This window comes from Ranitomeya variabilis, chromosome 7 (assembly GCF_051348905.1).
Source record: "Ranitomeya variabilis isolate aRanVar5 chromosome 7, aRanVar5.hap1, whole genome shotgun sequence".
In the NCBI taxonomy this organism is placed as follows: Eukaryota; Metazoa; Chordata; class Amphibia; order Anura; family Dendrobatidae; genus Ranitomeya; species Ranitomeya variabilis.
In genome coordinates, this window is record NC_135238.1 from 218,385,893 (window position 1) to 218,406,898 (window position 21,006).

Here is a 21,006-nt window from a genome sequence, read left to right on the forward strand (position 1 = left end):
AGGGGGACTTTCCCATTTAGCTGAAAGTCAAATAAATAAATTATCAACCATTGAGGAAAAAACACCAAGATTCAGAATACAGATAATTTATTGGGTGTTATGCAACATTTTTCAAGTATTAATCAAATGTTCTAACCGTATATGATTAACAGTTGGTTTTATATGCAGGAAATATCATGGAAATGCTAAAGTGGAAGCAAGCAAATTTCTTACCCTGTCCAACATGAACAGCCAAATTATGTTTTATTTTAATCTGGTGGGTGGATTCCGACCAAGCGAGAATCCTACATGGTTTCATAACATCTTAAAATGTGTCTAAAATTATCATATTCTATTGTATGACGCTTTTTCTTGAATAGAGTATACTAGTTTACTTATTTCATCATGTTCAAAAGGAATACCTAAAAGCAGCACTCCTCCTCCCATAAAAGTTTTTATCCTCTTAATATATTGCAATAGTCATATTTTATAGCACTGTGTACTTACAATTGCTCATTTTGCCTTTCTACCCAGCTTCTCTTTTCCATTAGGTCTATGACATCACGTGACTAAAAACTAACTAGCTCAATCCTTCTAAGCTCTATGTAGAAACAGGAGGTCAATTTTTCCTACATGAATTATCACTGCAAAAGTCCGTGGCAGAGGAGGAGCGGAGCTGCTCAGGAGTTGAAAATGGGGATGACAAATGCAGGGAAAAGACTTCCTGTTTCTACATAGAGCAGAGAGAACAATTAACTGGGTAGAAAGGTAAAATTAGCAATTGTAAGTACACAGGGCTGTATAATATGATGACTGCAATATATTAAGAGGATAAAAACTTTTGTCGTCGTCGGAGGGCTTCTTTAAAGGGGCTGTCTTGTGGATTAAAGTTATTTTTGTAAGACTTTTGAAAAATTAAAAGGAGTGAAACTCTTCTTCTTAGATCCCTAGCAACTCCCATTTTGCTTACCTGGTTCCCTGGTCACTACTTCCTGGTCCCGTTATGATACCCAGGAGATGTCAGGAAATACCCACCCAATCAATCATTGGCTGAGTAGGATTTTATTGCCATTTCCTGTCTATTGAGATGGAATCTGTAAGTCGAAACCAGTTTACCAGCGAAGGGTCAGGAGCGGTGGAGAATTGGTAAGACTGAGTATCGTCACTTTAATTTTTTCATTAAACCAGTCTGATACATGAAAAATATTGTATATCTGCTAGCCAATCCCCTTTTCACCCTTAAATGTTTTATTATAAAGGAGTATAGTGGCAGTGATGGACAAGCCCATTAACAGAAACATACACTGTCAAGAAAAATCAAAAGCAAAAAATATTAAATATATTGCACCCAGAAATCGATGTGCTTAAGTAATACAAACTTTGCAATAAAATTCTTATATGTGTCCATGTGACTATATTAATGAATATGAATAAATAGTTTTATATATATATATATATACATATATATATATATATATATATAAAATTATATATGTATCTCTGTGTTCCTGAGTTCCTGAGATCTTTTAGACCAAGGATTTATAGATCTCATCCCCTAATAACATCTCTGAATTACCTCTGTTCTGTGTTAATAAGCTACGAAAAAATAATGGAAACTCAAAGCTGAAAAATGTTTGATATGCTTTATGTGTTTTCATCTAGTAGTGACTTTCCAATAAACAAAGAGATTTGTAGACTTGTCAACTTCAGGTGGCTTTGGTCAGCATCGTACAGTAGAGCTTACACATAGCGTTTTGACACTCGGAGGCCCCATCGGAGATTACATCTGAACCCCCCTGCAAAACGGGATTTGGGCGTACATGCCGATGGAACCCTAGGCTGTAATGGAGCTGACAGAGTGAACATGGGCTCTATCATGCATCATTTTTGGGCATATACGCCTACTGGAGGTGGAGATTTAGATGCAGCCTACTACGTCTGACTGTCCGTGACCAATAGGCATCTATGCCCGAGCCGTACTGTGTGTGGGGGTTCGGACGGGGGTACATCATTACTCTCGAAGCTGAGTTACTTTACAAATACATTGCTTTAGTTAAAGTTGCAGTTGGTCCTGATTCAGGTGGACTTATGGCCTCCCGTGATTCTACAGAATTTGAAGGGGTTCTCCAGTGGCAGACAATGGCTTCTTAACAGCTTGACGCTGAAATACAAGCTGACAATTAAATGTATACTACTCTCCTGGACTGGCACCGTTTCTCTGATGTCAGGACTGTGTCCCTCAGCAGTCACAAGACATGAATATGTTACTTGACTGCTGCAGCCAATCAGCAGTTAATGATTGGCTGCAGCCTTGAGTAGAACATCAGAGCTTGATTATTTCCAATTTCTGAAATGCAGATCAGCAGAGCATGGTCTGGATACAGTACGTTGTACCAGAAGAGGTTACACCAACATGTTCATTTTAGATCTTTCAAGAATTTGGAAGGCAGATCGGGAAAAAATAGACATTATAGATGTAGATCGTTAAGTAAAGCAATATATAGTAGTAACTCAATATTTTATGTATATTATACCTATGTGTATACTGTAAAATTCTACCAAAAGGGAACCTAAATTTTGTTAGAATGCAGTAAGTATGCTCCAACCAGTAGCTGACAGTAGTAGTAACAGAAGAGGTCTGCTGAACGCTCTTGTGTTCTCTATGAGAAATCTGCTGCCAAACATTTCTGGCGGCAGAGAGAACAAAAGGATCAGAGAGAAATAAAGTTCTGTTCAAGTATCAGAACCCGGACGTCCATGTGTCGGCTCATCCCTATTCCCGATCATTCATTAGTATAGGCACCAATTTGTCTCTGTAAAGACCTCATTAAAAAACTATATGTTAGAAAAAAATATTGTCATAAGGAATTCCAACAAGGAAAATCCACTTTATTCCCTTTTCTTGCTGTCCTAGCATCCATAAAAAATATGTTTGTGCTTAAAACACTATAAAAAAAAAAAAACAATATCCAAAGATTACACAGAATATATTTCTTTTGGAGAAAGTTTATGTGTATATTAGTTAGTGGGGAATTTTTATTAAATTTCTCTTTTTTTTTTGTTGCAATTCCTGCAATCTATTGGCTAGAAATGAATACAATGATATTTTTTTTTATAAATGTATCGTCATTTTGCAGTGATGCAATGTTTTCCTTTAAATTTTACAGTACAAAAGCTCATAGCACAATAGTATCAATAAATTTAAATATATAAAACTGCATAATATATTAATGTCCGAATAGATATAATCATTTATACCTAAGATTAGCAATATTCAGAGCATCCATGTTGTACTTTAATGCAAGCTTGTTTTAGAGAATCACACTGAAGTCTTTTCTATAATAAAGTTGGAAAATCTAATTCAAAGTTGAAAACAATTTCTCATGAAAATACTGATACTGTTTTTGAGAATTTTAAGGAAAGTAGCAAAAAAAAGAAAAATAATAATAATCATTACAATACAATAATTCATAAATTATGGCTTTTATAGCCCAAGGAATTGTAAGGGCAGAATTAAAATATATATATATATATATATATATATATATATATATATATATATATATATATATATATATATATATATATATATATATATATATTACTATAGCTTTACTGTATAGATATATAACATTTGAATAAAAATTGAAAAAACAAGATGGCTAAAAATGCACCCAAATATCATAGATATAACTCGTCAAGTCAAACAATTATGCAAAAAGTATATTGAAAGGAGAGATCATTTAAAAAAAACAAAAACAAAAAAAAGTATTATTTTTTTGTTTGTATTCTTATGGGACAATAATGGAAACTAAACATTTAGAAATGAAAAGACTAAAGAACATAATTAAAAACAGAAATTCTAATTTATCAGATCTTTTTTGTTCATTTTATCTTGAATTCCGAAATTTAAAAAAAAAAATGCTTCCAATGGAATTATTTGCACCAGTTTGGATGGAAAACAACAAGTTCAGATTAAATTGGATATAAACTTTCTTTAATGGTTCAGAAAGTCTTGAAGCATTATTTTTTTATGATGTTTTTTCTTTTTAGATCTGCAAAATAGATACTTGATCACTGCACTTCACAGTTTTAGGCATAATGCACACTGCCATGTTACTTCTTTTAACAATCCATAATTATTAAATAGAACTGATGTAAACCAATTCAATAAAGCTGGTGTACTTACTTTGAAAATGGATGTACAAGCCTTATATTAACATGAGTACTTTTGAGTCCAGCAAGATCTTAACTCATAAAATTATAATTTTAATACTAGGCAAAAATAAGTTTTAAAAAGTCGTAATGACATGGATTTTCCAAAGTAACTACACAAAACATCATCAGCTATTAGACATCTATTTAATAATGTATGCAGCTTGTATGGGAAAATCCGGTGACAGATTTTAATATATCAGGGGTTGACAAGTGAAGGATGTAGATGAGGCAGGTGTACTTACTTTGAAAATAGCTGTACAAGCTTTATATTAAGACGAGCACCACTTCTGAGTCCAGCAAGAACTAGACTCATAAAATGTTTATATTAATAGTAGATAAAGTTGTGAAAAGGGTTATAGAGCCATAATTATATATTTTTTTCAATGTAAGTACACCAATATCACCAGGTATTAGAGGTCTATTTAATAATGTATGCAGCTTGAATGGAGAAATCTGGCCACAGATCCCAATTTATATATATATATATATATATATATATATATATATATATATATAGGATGACCCAAGTAATAAGTAAACCGGCGACCTTCTAATTAGAATTTCTGTTTTGAGAGATAAAACATGATTGGAAATATAGTCGGATGGAAACGTATTTACAATCTATATCCAAATAATAGATAATCTGAAATAAAACTTGCCCTTATAGTTTAGCTTTCTTATGATAGAATTACTAGTCTTAAAAAATATTGGGGGGAAAATAATGCCCCTTTTCTCCTTTTTTTTTTAAGATTATACAATATAAAGTAATATTCATGCCATAAAACTATATGCAAAATATGCACACTATTATTGCATGCTTGATGTGATACTACATGCCAATTATTAATACTTCAGTCCTATAAAGACCATAAAAACATATTAGGTCTCTTATCAAAGAAGCACTATATATACACAATAGAGTCCTGACTGCCATTAAAACTGCCACAGAGTACAGGTTTTCCCTTATAGGAAAGACAGGCTTTTGTATCTCCACACGAGCTGCACCGGTACGGTTCCTTGTATATTTTACGGATGCCTTTTCCACCCTATGTTATAATTAATGCCTAAAAAGTTTTCGTTATGTAAATCGATCGGAATTCATTTTCCTTAATTTTGGTGGCAAATTTCCATCCATCCTACCACCACCAGACAATCTCTGAAGCTTTGGCGGTAAATCTGCTACTGATTGGCTCATCGGATCCGAAATCATCTTTGTTGTCTTAATGACCAGTTTTTCTTCCGAGTTGCCCGGAACCGAACTTATTCGTTGAAGTTTCATCGGCAAGTCCCCCATGCTGTAAGCTTTTTCAGAAGTGGTAGAACTCATTCTGAGTAATTTTTTGGGAAGGTCCTCTCTGCCAGTCATTTTCTGGAGTTTTGAGGGCATTTTTGTGCTAACGTCGTCCAGACTATCCAAAGTGTCTACAGAATTATTTTTTTCTTTCAGGTTGTTTACTGCTGGTGCTATAATTGGTGAAGATATAAGAAGCATTTCCTCCTGTTCTTTTACGCTATAAGGTGCAGTGTGAACTTCAAATGTCGCGTGGAACTGTGAGTAGTCTACTTTGAAGAACCCTTCTTCTAGGGAGATCACAGGAAAAAAACGATGGCCCCACAGAACTTCGTCCTCCGTGTACGATGTCCGTGCTTGACAAGTCATTCCTAGAATTAGAGGAGACAAATGTTAAATATAAAAACATTCTCAAAGTGTTACCTTGCATTATCAACTTTGATGGTCCTTTGAATAAATTTTTAGAAGAAAATGTGGATATTCAAAGAAGTTATGAGATTTAAGAAAAATTCTAAGATGTCCATGCCAATTGTTGCTAACCTATTGGATAACCTTCTACTAAAATTTGCCTAATTTTTAGATAAATTTACATTTGAGACTAACTCATTTAGCAAAAAACTTAAAGAGTTACCATCGGATTATTTTTTTCCCATAAATCTATACTACAGGCAAAAATAAGAAACTTTGTAATATATCCACTTTTTTCTCAATTAATGGGTAATATCTATCTTTAGTACATACAGACTTCCCCATTACTGAGATAGAAGATGACAGCTGGTGATCATAAAGTTCTATGGAGAATGTATCTAGCTCCTCCTCTCTCCATAGAACTTTAAACTTTGTCATCTCCTATCTCAGTAATGTGAAAATCTGTCTTCACCGAATACAGGTGTTATCCATGAATTGACAATGAAAGATCAATCCAGGAGGAGAAAGAAACAAATTTCTCTGATAAGATACATTACAAAGTTTCCTATTTCCATGTGCCCTATTGATTTATAGGGGAAAAAAATTAAGCCAAGGTTACTCTTTAAGAGTTATAAACTCCCTGTTGGAATGTGCTCACTCATGGATTCTAATTTAACTCATTTTTCTGGAAGCAAAATACAACAAGGCACAGAAACTATAGAAGGCAAAAAGTGCAATATTTTTAAAGAAAACCAATTGCAAAAGTTTTTTTTTAACCAAAAATAGTTGTATTTCAGTGAAAAACATGCACCTAAAGGTCTCCATATCTTATAAGTTATATACGGTATATCATATTTACACCGAGGATTTAGGCACAGATTCTGCTTCTAAATCTTGACAGATTCTGTTAGAATTTTATATTAATTTTATTAATGTTATGCCCTATTCACATGCTCCATAAAAAGAAATCTACAGATATAAAAAAAAAATTCCAGCGTGTTCATTATTGCAATGGATTCTATAGATGAGCGCAATTGAATTACATAGCGAATCTTCCTGCCGATCGCTCAGAGTTTCTTCAGACTTTTTCTCAAAGCCTTGAAGATGCAGACCGGAAGCTGAGTGATGAGTGAAAGTAACGAATGTGTTAATCAGCCTCAATATGTGGTTTCTTTAAAACATACGGCAATCGAGCAAATTAACATAAGCAATCATCTGCAAATCATCTTACTGTCATCCTAAAGCTCTGTTCACACCATGCCATGTTTTTTTTTCCTCTCAACAGAACAGGTTGCATCAATGAAACATCGGTTGCTAAAAACATCGTCTATAGATGACGAATTCTTTTGTGTTTAAAAAGAAATACTTTGGAATATTGAAAAATAAAAAGTACAGCATATACATAACGTTCCTCCGACAGATCCCAAAACTCGGACGAGAACATACTTTCTTGCCATGCCCAATTATAGGAAACATTCTGGCAATTCTTCATATCATTATCTAATATCATGTCTCCAGATATCTTCCATCTGACCTACCTACTACTTAGAAACTTAGAAAACTTAGAAACCTCGGATCCGGCTGTAGAGCAATTGGCTTCAGTAGGGGCTCTCCTTCATTACTTTGTCAAAATTCCACCATCTTAGCAATAAACCCAAATTTCTCCAGAAAGATATTACATAGTAGACTATATACAATATAACAAAGATGAAACAAAAAACAATTCTCCAGACTTGATCGACGTTGGGAAAATTGATTTGCCCCAATTGTATTTTAATGCATGCAAATCGTCTTGTTGGTAAAAGTTGCTTATTACCTTTGAGGTCTTTCCAAAGTCAACAGTAAAGTAAAAGAAAGGGGTAAAAAATAAAAAATGTATCACTTAGGCTACGTTCACACTAGCGTTGTGCGCCGTTGCGTCGGCGACGCAACGCACAACGCACGCAAAAACGCGTCAAAACGCACGCAAAAACGCTGCGTTTTGCGACGCATGCGTCGGTTTTTGCCGAAAATCGGACGCAAGAAAAATGCAACTTGTTGTGTTTTCTTGGTCCGACGCTTGCGGCAAAAAAGACGCATGTGTCGCACAACGCAACAAAAAAACCGCATGCGTCCCCCATGTTAAGTATAGGGGCGCATGACGCATGCGTCGCCGCTGCATCGCCGACGCAAACCCGACACACATTAGCTTAACGCTAATGTGAACGTAGCCTTATCTTCCACCTCACCTGTCCTGGTGCTGGAGTTCTCCGCCAGGTCCTCCATTTGGTCGCTTCCTCCCTCTTGGTCTAGTCTTCTCTTCCATCTTCACTCTCCTTTGCTCTTTGGCACCTCCGTCCATAACCAGCACTCATTAGATGTCATGACGTACATCATCCTTCGATGTCATGACATCACTTGAGGCCTTGTCAGCTCCAAAAGGTGCTGATCATTAAAGATGGAGAAGAGAAGACTGAAGTAAGAGGGAGGAAGCAAACCTGTGGAAGACCTCCAGGACAGATGTGAGTCCATTGAGTATAATTTATTATTATTATTTGACCTTCCAAGCTGTAGAAAGAATCAAGGAAAAATTTTGTGTTTGGGGAAAAAAAATTGGGGGGTGAAATAATATCTGTTAGCACAATATTTGGCCAGATCAGCTGCCTGAGATTCAGGCATAGTGGTAGTAGGTGCAGATACATTTGAGCCCGGTTGCCTAAGGGAACCCAAAGACTTCTTTGACACATCACACTCAAATATTGGTGATCTTTTTATGGTTTTGCATCAGGGCCGAAAAGTTTCAAGCTACTCCTCTACCAATACTCATTATTTCAAAGTATTACAGTATTCCCCTCAACTAAGTGTTAACCATTTTTACTGGCTCCCAGTGACTAGGCGAGACTTCATTCATCTTTTTGAATTACCGTACTAAACCATTGGAAAACTTGAATTTCTTTCCCATCTATTGCATTGATTTTTTTTGTAACTTCCAGGCGAATGTCTGCATTTTAGCGGCACATTATATGACTATACGGTACAATTCCCCAGGCTGAGTTTTTCAAATATTTCAGTCATTGTAATTGATCCCATGATGATTTGGTGTAAGACTTCAATTTGCAGCAATCTGTTAACATAATTATCTTTTATTGCCGTCAAGATGTTTAAAAACGGTTTAATTGCTAACAAAACATTGTGGAAAATACAGAACAAAAACATACGGTATATATTTGTATACGGAGGCGCATAAAGATTTCAGTTTACATAAATGTGAAGGGACTCATGATGTGATACACATTGACTCATGGGTTCATAAGTGCAAAAAAAAAAAAAAAGCATTGCATAGCCACATATTTATACCATTGGGAACAGCTTTAACAAATACGGCAAGTATGCTTTTTGCTTGCCCCATTTAGGTCCAATTTGGAATTCACTATATTGAAACTTTAATCCAAACATTCACTTACAGTACCAACATATCCATTAAAAATGGATTTAAAACTGAAAACATGTTTTCTGTCTATTTTTTAATATGTCTTAAACTGATCCCATGCTGAAGCAGAATAGATGTCACATGAAAAAAAAGGTATGTTTTTTGGGAAGGAAAAATAACTTGAAAAAATGCCATATTTGATGAATCAGGCCCGAAGACTTCAGTTGTGATCAGGCTCTGCTAATAAACATGGTACAAGCCATAGAACACAGTGATGACACCACTGCAGACAAACAGAGATCGTGGCAGCAATGGTGACATAGCTCTGACCCAAGGTAAGTAAAAAAAGCTCAACTTGACAGAAAAATAAAAAGGGGGTTAAATGGTTCTTATACTTTCCGAAAACTTGATCTCAATTGACAATGGTCTAAATAGAAAAGCTGTACAAATCTAAATATATATATTTTAATTATGTTGCCTTACCTCTGAACAAAATTATACAGTGACGAGCAAAAGGGTAACAATGTTTAGAACTTTTGACTTTCAGGCTCCATATCTCACCATCCACTACTGCTTTGATCATGAGACTACCATCATTTTATAGACAATCATCTTGGCGATCTCATACATAAATTTGACTTGTAACTATTTAGCATATGATTAATTATGCAGATTCTTCTCATGTCACTGCATTGTTTAGTGTTTTGCTCCTGGTGGTGGAAAAATATTTTTCTTCCTGTATACTACAAAATACACCCTGTTCTCATATTCCCAATAGCTCAGTGTGTTATTGGGTTGACTCCCAAGCGAAAGGTCACTGGTTCAAATCAAGGAGCAGCCATGAGGACGATTTCCCAAGAAAAGAGAAACAGCATCTTGGTCTGAAAATGTCAAACTGCATCATGTGAGTGACAGTTGGAAAAATATGGAATGAAGTCCGTCCATTCATTCGAAAGCCAAAAGGTGGAAGTCCAGGCAAAATATTGGAGACAACAAGTCGGCTCATCCCAAGATCTATCGGTTCTGGTGTGACAAACACTGTAGTGAAGATGGCTTGTATGCTTCACAACAGTGAGATTACAGACGTCCATGCAAGCACGTTACATAAGTCTGGAATGATGGCTCAAAAAAGATGAAGGAGCCTTGGTTTAATAGCGTCATAAGAAGCGTCAGCTCGATTATGGAAAATTGTACAAAAAGTGGAAAGCAGAAGATTGAAAACAGGTGATTTGGAGTGTTGAGATGAAAGTGAATAGACTAGGCTCTGATGGGTGCAAATGGGTCTGGAAGAAATAAGGGAAAAAGGGGCTAGCAGATTGAGAAATTGAAGGAACTGTCCTGTTCAGTGGAGCAAGACTGATGATATAGGGTTGTTTCACAGCCAAAGCTGTTTGATACTTGAGCACGATCTCTGGTGGTTTCAATGCTGAGCTACAAGTGAGTATCCTACAAGACGAGTGAGTACACTCGAGTACTTTGGGTGTGAAAAGGATGACATAATGTTCCAGCAGGACAATGACCTGAAGCATATGTCGAGATTGGCAGAGAAATGGTTCAATGACAATGAAGTAGAGGTGCTGAAATGGCGCCACAGTCACCAGACCTCAACCCAGCGTGTTGAATAAAATTCAGAAGCGTTTATTGATGAATTAAAAAGTCGCACCAATGTACATGAGCAAAAAAAAATGTGCAAATCTAGCGTACTTGTTTTGGAATGTAATCCTTATTCATTCAATGGTGTAGCACCGCACAAGTCATAACATCTGTTGAGGCCAAATACCCAAAAGAGATGCTTAGGATTCGAGTGCTGGCCATGGACTTTTGCTGGTCCAGCGGCCACAGTGTATAGACATGGATGCTTAAACTTGGACCTGCAAAACGTGCTCCTTAATTCTAGAAACTACACCTAAACTCATTGTAAAAGCATACTTACAAGTTAACTACTTGTGATGAATGCACTCAAGAAGACCATGCTTTTCTATGGGTTTTGTGCTAGATGGTTCTTACAAGCATCAACTAGTTTTTGGTGAAATAATAGACTAGTAGATGCCTGAAACAAGCTTAAAAAAATTGCATCACATATAACATTTCATACATTCCTAATAAGATATGTAATTCCTATTCATGTACAGCATTCGGAAGATGTTCATGCCCCCATTTTGTTTCCGCAGTCATGATTCGAGAAACACATAACATAAAATGTTTACTAATATAATCGGTCCTGCAAACTCTCTCCTACTGGGATAAACCTCTGGCCAATTATTAAACCAAAGATAATTGATTTCCCAGTGTTAAAAGTAATTTCTCCTCCGGTACTAATTAAATGCTCAGAATCTTTCACCGAACCATATGTTTTTTCCACCCTTGTGAGAGAATCGGGAGACAACGTTCCAATTATCTGTTTATAAAGGTCTCTGTTTCTAAAACCTATTATAATTGCACACCTTCTGGCTTTTCCAACCTGTTTGGGGTCTACGTTCTCACTGGGGTATACGTCTTGCTCGACAATTACGCATGTGTTACATTGGCATCTTTAGTTCTAAGAGACAACAATGGACTATGCAAGTGGAAAAAAAAACCCTTTAATTACGAAAAAAATTCTGCCGCTTGATACATTTCATGCTGCGCTGTTTACACTGTGTCTAGTGATCTGAAATACACAACAATCAACCATTTGGCAGCTCGTTTGTTCTAGACCCTAGCCACCTCTTGCTGTGACTCGTGACTGTCAACTTATACAAGTCCGCCATTGGTTTGAATTTTCACGGAGAATAAATAATTACGGTACTCTAATTTTTTTTTTACATTGAGCATCATTATTCTGGACAAGTACAACTGTTTACCGATGAAATGTGTAAAGCGCAGGGGGTTTATTCCAAAATCAGACCTTAATCAGGCATAATATTTGCTGTAGATTAACGTATTCCCACCAGTTCCTTGCAGCCATTATAAACTTGTTATCTGTTACACGATATGATGAAATAAATATGGATAATCAATAGCATAATTGACCTAGTTTATCTTTTGATGCTTCCCATCTGCCGCTGTTGTTTAAGACTGCGGTAACACAAAGCGCTAGGTTTAATATCAATGGAAATAAAATCTCAAACATAACTGGTTACTTATCTAATAAAAATGTTGCTATGTTTGTGGAGACCACGCAAGATCAAAAAATTTAGGCTCCATCAACTGTTTCAAGATAATAATAATAAAAAAAAACAAGAAAAAAAACACTTTGGGATATGTAAATGGATAATATTGAATTTGCCAGCCAAAAGATGAAACTCACATGTGCTGATTTTTATAACACTGTTGATATAGTGGTAACAGTAATAGACTACAGGGGGGCAAATCCAATTCTTGGTAAGGGAATCTTGCTATAGAGCACTCTAACACCTGCTCATTTAGGAGTCATGAGTCCAGTGGGTGGTATTATTAGTGATTGACAGTCTTCTGTGTATAAGTGTGGACAGAGACAGAGATAGCTAATGGTCACTGATAGGACCAACCCCTGGACTCAAAATCAGAATAAGCGTGAATTATAATGAAAATTTATATTTAATCTTTTTTTTCCACAAACTAATTATCAATCTATTCAGCTTTTCCTGATATACACCCTGCTCCTCAGAAATCGTTTCAAAAATTCAATGTGACAAGTTCCCCTTAAAGTCGACATTTTGCTGTTGGATTTTGGATTTTTGATTTTTTAAATATAAACAAACTCCTTTAAAGCGAACCTGTCAGCATGATTTTGCTAAGCAAATTACAGGCATTGTCAGGTTGGTGCTGTTACACTGATTAAAATTATACCTGGGGTGAAGTAATCCGTCTTGTGGTTCTCGTGTAATCAGTGTTAGAAGTTTTCAGCTAATAATATGTCCGTGCTCCAGAGCGGGACTGTAGGCAGAGTTTTATCTTCCTGCTCTAAGCTAAAGAAATCAAGGAAAGTCCTGCCCACAGACAGCCCCGAGGCACAATCATGTTCCTCATCATAGAGACAGAGAGAGACAGACTGTTTGTGCTTCAGGGCGGCCTGTGGGCAGATCTTTCCTTTGGTCTATTTTGGTTTCACTGGCCTAGAGCAGGAAGATAAAACTCTGCCTAAAGTCCCATCCCAGAGCACAGGCATCTCATTAACTGAAAAGTTTTAACACTGATTACACAAGAACCACAAGACAGATTTTTCCATCCCAGGTATAATTTTAATCAGTATACCACTGCCAACCTGACACTGCCTGCAGTTTACTAAGCAAAGTCTTGCTGACAGCTTCATTTTAATAGGTGCTGCTGCACTGATTCTTTTTATTCGGTGACCCTCCATTTAAAAGTTATGTCACCCCCATTCTCCCCCAATAATAATATTTCAAAATTTCATATTATCCAACTGGGTGTATACCACAGAATTGACCTTTGTGGGTGTTTACTTTTTCTCCTTTGATGTTAACCTATCAAAATATGACCACACCCACAGAGAAGTTCTGTGGTACACGCCCAGTTCGTTGAAGGAATAAATTTCACCTTTAATAACTGGGGGCATAACTCTGCAACGGAAGGGCACAGAAGAAAAAGAAAAACTGTTCCAGAATCAGTGAAGATGCACCATTTAAAAAAAATCAAGAGAAATTAGGGTATATTATATGTCTGCATATAATGCTGCCCCCCGAGGAAGCTCAGCACGTGAAATGCATGTCGGGGCTATTCACGGACACCTCCAGCACAGGAAAACCACACATGGGTAAGCTTAACCTTTGGCACTTTTTCTAAATTGACTTTTTTACGATATGGGCTTTGTGCAATAGGGGTGGGTTTTTGCTGAGGTATGGCACTTCTGCCTTTACCTGTAGCTAGTTGGCAATGATCAGTTTGAAATCTGAGTATACCCCCCTCCTAATTTAACATAGTATGTGCACAGTGTCTATCTTTTATTAGTGTCTTCTCTTCTTCAGAATAACACTAACTCCCGGTCTGGGGTGCCGTATCTATTGAGATCTGACCTATGCCCTCGGTAAGATGAATGCATGGTGTCATTTTCCAAAACCGAGGCAAGATTTTAACGAGGAAGCCACTACTGGCATGGCTTCAATGCTATTGATAAAATATAAGCAGCTCCACCTCTTGGTGTTTCAGACATACTTTAGAATATTCCCCTGCTCCTTATGAATTATATTTTTTCCTCTTCTAAATCTACCTTTGCGTTACGGGCAAGAAAGAAGAGCAGCTGAAATATTAAGTGTCCGCGAGGTCAAAATTGATAGCTGCCCGAAGCACGGCAAAGTCTGAAATAACCATAGCAACCTGAACTCCATAGTAACCCCAGACACTAGAGATCAGCAAAGAAAAATGTTAAATAGCTGGAAAAGAACAAGTGATGCAATCTTCATTTATACTTTGTGCATATGACACAGTTTTGTAATGCAGAGTACAGGCCCACGGTATCATGGAGACGGTGCTGTAACATTGCCATGTCTGCAATTTATTTCCTCTGGACTACTGCCTCTGTGCCGTGCCTGCTTGGCTTTCTCTGCCAAAGGGATGTGTAACTATTAAAATTAACATCTAAACAACTTGTTTCTTCAGAAATGAGCCAGACACTTGGGAGTTTGCACTGAGATCTTATGGATAAGCTTAGTGTTTTCCAAGGAGGGGGAATTTAATGAGAATTTCCCTCATAAATAAGAAAAAAGTGCTTAAAGTAATCCTGTCTTAGGATTGTTTGATAGTAGAACATGATAGAGAGAGAGAAATGCTGAGCTCGGTGATATATTTAGGGTCATATGATTTAAAACCAGAGTAAAAAGGAGAGTAAATGATGGCAGGACTCTTAAGAAAGACACTAAGAGTCCTGATGACTCCGCCCACACAGAATGGCTGACATCTTTGTCTGTGTGCACTAAGGCACAGGAAAACTGTTAATCAGCCAGTGTGGGCAGGGTAAATCAGACTCTTAATGTCTCTCTCAGGAGGGCAAGATAAATAGGACTCTTACCATCTTTCCTAGGAGGGCAGGGTAAATAGGACTCTTACTGTCTCTCCTAGGAGGGCAGGGTAAATAGGACTCTTACCGTCTCTCCTAGGAGGGCAAGGTAAATAGGACTCTTACCGTCTCTCCTAGGAGGGCAAGGTAAATAGGACTCTTACCGTCTCTCCTAGGAGGGCAGAGTAAATAGGACTCGCTGTCTCTCCAAGGAGGGCAAGGTAAATAGGACTCTTACCGTCTCTCCTAGGAGGGCAGGGTAAATAGGACTCTTACCATCTCTCCTAGGAGGGCAGGGTAAATAGGACTCTTACCATCTCTCCTAGGAGGGCAGGGTAAATAGGACTCTTACTGTCTCTCCTAGGAGGGCAGGGTAAATAGGACTCTTACTATCTCTCCTAGGAGGGCAGGGTAAATAGGACTCTTACTGTCTCTCCTAGGAGGGCAGGGTAAATAGGACTCTTACTGTCTCTCCTAGGAGGGCAGGGTAAATAGGACTCTTACTATCTCTCCTAGGAGGGCAGGGTAAATAGGACTCTTACTGTCTCTCCTAGGAGGGCAGAGTAAATAGGACTCGCTGTCTCTCCAAGGAGGGCAAGGTAAATAGGACTCCTACCGTCTCTCCTAGGAGGGCAAGGTAAATAGGACTCTTACCGTCTCTCCTAGGAGGGCAGAGTAAATAGGACTCGCTGTCTCTCCAAGGAGGGCAAGGTAAATAGGACTCTTACCGTCTCTCCTAGGAGGGCAGGGTAATATGACTCTTACTGTCTCTCCTAGGAGGGCAGGGTAATAGAACTCTTACTGTCTCTCCTAGGAGAGCAGGGTAAATAGGACTCTTACCGTCTCTCCTAGGAGGGCAGGGTAAATAGGACTCGCTGTCTCTCCAAGGAGGGCAGGTTAAATAGGACTCTTACTGTCTCTCCTAGGAGGGCAGGGTAAATAGGACTCTTACCGTCTCTCCTAGGAGGGCAAGGTAAATAGGACTCTTACCATCTCTCCTAGGAGGGCAGGGTAAATAGGACTTTTACTGTCTCTCCTAGGAGGGCGGGGTAAATAGGACTCTTACTGACTCTCCTAGGAGGGCAGGGTAAATAGGACTCTTACCGTCTCTCCTAGGAGGGCAAGGTAAATAGGACTCTTACCGTCTCTCCTAGGAGGGCAAGGTAAATAGGACTCTTACCGTCTCTCCTAGGAGGGCAGAGTAAATAGGACTCGCTGTCTCTCCAAGGAGGGCAAGGTAAATAGGACTCTTACCGTCTCTCCTAGGAGGGCAGGGTAAATAGGACTCTTACCATCTCTCCTAGGAGGGCAGGGTAAATAGGACTCTTACCATCTCTCCTAGGAGGGCAGGGTAAATAGGACTCTTACTGTCTCTCCTAGGAGGGCAGGGTAAATAGGACTCTTACTATCTCTCCTAGGAGGGCAGGGTAAATAGGACTCTTACTGTCTCTCCTAGGAGGGCAGGGTAAATAGGACTCTTACTGTCTCTCCTAGGAGGGCAGGGTAAATAGGACTCTTACCGTCTCTCCTAGGAGGGCAAGGTAAATAGGACTCTTACCGTCTCTCCTAGGAGGGCAAGGTAAATAGGACTCTTACCGTCTCTCCTAGGAGGGCAGAGTAAATAGGACTCGCTGTCTCTCCAAGGAGGGCAAGGTAAATAGGACTCTTACCGTCTCTCCTAGGAGGGCAGGGTAAATAGGACTCTTACCATCTCTCCTAGGAGGGCAGGGTAAATAGGACTCTTACCATCTCTCCTAGGAGGGCAGGGTAAATAGGACTCTTACTGTCTCTCCTAGGAGGGCAGGGTAAATAGGACTCTTACTATCTCTCCTAGGAGGGCAGGGTAAATAGGACTCTTACTGTCTCTCCTAGGAGGGCAGGGTAAATAGGACTCTTACTGTCTCTCCTAGGAGGGCAGGGTAAATAGGACTCTTACTATCTCTCCTAGGAGGGCAGGGTAAATAGGACTCTTACTGTCTCTCCTAGGAGGGCAGAGTAAATAGGACTCGCTGTCTCTCCAAGGAGGGCAAGGTAAATAGGACTCCTACCGTCTCTCCTAGGAGGGCAAGGTAAATAGGACTCTTACCGTCTCTCCTAGGAGGGCAGAGTAAATAGGACTCGCTGTCTCTCCAAGGAGGGCAAGGTAAATAGGACTCTTACCGTCTCTCCTAGGAGGGCAGGGTAATATGACTCTTACTGTCTCTCCTAGGAGGGCAGGGTAATAGAACTCTTACTGTCTCTCCTAGGAGAGCAGGGTAAATAGGACTCTTACCGTCTCTCCTAGGAGGGCAGGGTAAATAGGACTCGCTGTCTCTCCAAGGAGGGCAGGTTAAATAGGACTCTTACTGTCTCTCCTAGGAGGGCAGGGTAAATAGGACTCTTACCGTCTCTCCTAGGAGGGCAAGGTAAATAGGACTCTTACCATCTCTCCTAGGAGGGCAGGGTAAATAGGACTTTTACTGTCTCTCCTAGGAGGGCGGGGTAAATAGGACTCTTACTGACTCTCCTAGGAGGGCAGGGTAAATAGGACTCTTACCGTCTCTCCTAGGAGGGCAGGGTAAATAGGACTCTTACCGTCTCTCCTAGGAGGGCAAGGTAAATAGGACTCTTACCATCTCTCCTAGGAGGGCAGAGTAAATAGGACTCGCTGTCTCTCCAAGGAGGGCAGGGTAAATAGGACTCTTACTGTCTCTCCTAGGAGGGCAGGGTAAATAGGACTCTTACCGTCTCTCCTAGGAGGGCAGGGTAAATAGGACTTTTACTGTCTCTCCTAGGAGGGCAGGGTAAATAGGACTCTTACTGACTCTCCTAGGAGGGCAGAGTAAATAGGACTCGCTGTCTCTCCTAGGAGGGCAAGGTAAATAGGACTCTTACCGTCTCTCCTAGGAGGGCAGGGTAATATGACTCTTACTGTCTCTCCTAGGAGGGCAAGGTAAATAGGACTCTTACCGTCTCTCCTAGGAGGGCAGGGTAATATGACTCTTACTGTCTCTCCTAGGAGGGCAGGGTAAATAGGACTCTTATCGTCTCTCCTAGGAGGGCAGAGTAAATAGGACTCGCTGTCTCTCCAAGGAGGGCAAGGTAAATAGGACTCTTACCGTCTCTCCTAGGAGGGCAGGGTAATATGACTCTTACTGTCTCTCCTAGGAGGGCAAGGTAAATAGGACTCTTACCGTCTCTCCTAGGAGGGCAGGGTAATATGACTCTTACTGTCTCTCCTAGGAGGGCAGGGTAAATAGGACTCTTACTGTCTCTCCTAGGAGGGCAGGGTAAATAGGACTCTTACTATCTCTCCTAGGAGGGCAGACTAATAGGACTCTTACTATCTCTCCTAGGAGGGCAGACTAATAGAACTCTTACTGTCTTTCCTAGGAGGGCAGGGTAAATAGGACTCTTACTGTCACTCCTAGGAGCGCAGGGTAAATAGGACTCTTACTGTCTCTCCTTGGAGGGCAGGGTAAATAGGACTCTTACTGTCTCTCCTAGGAGTCTTTTCACAGTTTACTTCTATTCATTTTACCTCAAATCATATAAATCCCATAGCTTGGCATACTGCTAACATAGGCTGCACTCACATAGAACAGTACAGATCACCAATTTGATGTCCAACTAGGGGGACTAAAAATAAAATATTAATTAACAAATATTTTTATAAATATTGAAAGAATTTTAAAAAATCACACCATCTCTTTCTAATTCAAAAATAAATTAAATATTTTTTTTTCAGAATTGCCGAGTCTGCAAAAGTCTGTACTATAAAAATATAAAATTAATTAACCTAAACGTTATATCACAGTAAAAAAAAAAAACAAATTTGAAATGTTTTGGTCATCACCACACCTCCCCAAATAAACATGCAATGAAAACTATGGTAATTACTCAGAAATGGTATCAATAACAAAGAGGCTCAGACAGAGTAAGTCCCGTACACAGATTGTTTGAATATAGGCTTTTTAATTGAGGCCAATATTCAATTTGACACACTAGCTCTATTTCTGAATCCCCCCACCAAGAAAGACATGTGTGTTGGAGACTTATGCAGCAGACAATGCAAAGTTGTCAAATTAATTATGTAATATCCTTCATTACTTTATTTTGCTTTCATTCTTTTCCAAACAGCTCCTTTAGAAGCTGCTTTAAATTGCTGCTCAGCAGGAATCTATGCTCTATATTCAAACAGTTTGTATACAGGAATTCCCCTGTCTGAATATGGGAATTGGGAGCAAAGAGACTCAGACAGGGTAAGACCCATACACAGACTGTTTGAATATTATAGACAAATATTTGCCAAGCAGCAGTTAACAGCTGCTTCTAAAAGAGCATGAAGTGGGTGTTGATCACCGCAGAAAGTAAGATAATGATGTATATTTCAACAATTTTTAACTGTGAAAAGTCAGGGGGATAATTAAATGAAAAAAGTTTACTTACTCTTTAATTTCCAGCCCACGGTCCCTCGGGGTTTTGTCAGTGACCTAGCTTATGTCACTTATTTGCTATAATTTTTGGTTAGATACAATGCTAAAGTCAAACTTATGCTTCCCGAATCACATTTTAGTTATCCTTGGTAAGTCCACTCTCTAGTGCCCCAGTTCCTAATCCCAGATAATATTTGGGTAAATCTAAACCAAGAATTCAAAACAGAAAAATTTTACTTTAAAAAATCACTTTGTTTCTAATAAATGATCCATTCCGGCTGCTCCTGAAGGTTAGAGGATGGATACGCCGCCATGCTCCTTTGCCTGTGATCTGTGCTGCCTCCGTACACAAATGTAGCCCCCCGCTTGAATTCCTACAGTACCTGGCTGGAGCTAATAGCATGAATGTTATAGTGGGCTGTGGACCGGATCACAGGCGGCACTATTTGACACGGACTCTCTGTTCCACACAATGTAAAACGTTTGGCTCTTTAGACATGTCTGCTGGGATAGATAAAGAAAATATTATTCTCTGCTCACGCTGGTAGAAACTCATCTCTGGAGCTGAAGATGTTACATAAGTATTACTACACTCCACTTGCCGGGAGTCAGGGGCACTTTGAAAAATGTTCAGGAAAATGGAATTTATTTCGAAGACCCAACGAGAGGCTGAGAATAAAAGAATAAACATGCTTTATATAAAAAAAAACTTAAGACCCCAGTTCAAAAACAGGTTGGGGTCTCCTTAAAGTAAATAACTGTGAAAAAAGGACATTTATTCTTAAAGGGGTTTTCCATTACCAGAAAAGTTAATCTTAAAGAAGAACTGTTACTTCTCAACGGCGTGAAATTTCCAAATGGAGGCAGGTCATTGAAAAATCAGTGACCTATAAAAACACAGGAGTTAGGCAGAAGAAGAAGACCCAACCATGCCAGGTCCGCCCCGATGTACAAAAGACATCATCAGAAGAAAACTTAAAACCATGATAAAAAAAGAACCACTGATCGGATTCCTTCAGCAAAGGTATCAATTTAATCAGTGTACTAGCGCCATTATGGACATACCTTTACGTTATAGTGCTAAATCCTGCTGATAGGGTCTCATTAAGATTGATTGGTTTAATAGTAGTGATGAGCGAGTATTCTCGCTACTCGAGATTTCTGAGCATGCTTGGGTGTTCTCAGAGGATTTCGTCGGGCTTGGAGATTTAGTTTGTTTCACCGCAGCTGCATGATTTGCAGCTGCTAGACAACCTGAATACATGTGGGGATTCCCTAATAAACAGACAATCCCCACATGTATTCAGGCTTG

At 38.9% G+C, this 21,006-nt stretch overlaps 1 protein-coding gene across 1 annotated transcript in view; it reads right to left on the reverse strand.

Moving 5' to 3' along the window:
• Window positions 1-4,694: 4,694 nt before the first annotated feature.
• Window positions 4,695-21,006, reverse strand: part of KCNJ3 (potassium inwardly rectifying channel subfamily J member 3) — a 250,449-nt gene continuing 234,137 nt past the window's right edge. Inside the window, exon 3 of the mRNA XM_077272934.1 lies at window positions 4,695-5,859. Coding sequence (XP_077129049.1) covers window positions 5,276-5,859 — 584 coding nt within the window. The 3' untranslated portion in view covers window positions 4,695-5,275. The remainder of the gene's footprint in view (window positions 5,860-21,006) is intronic.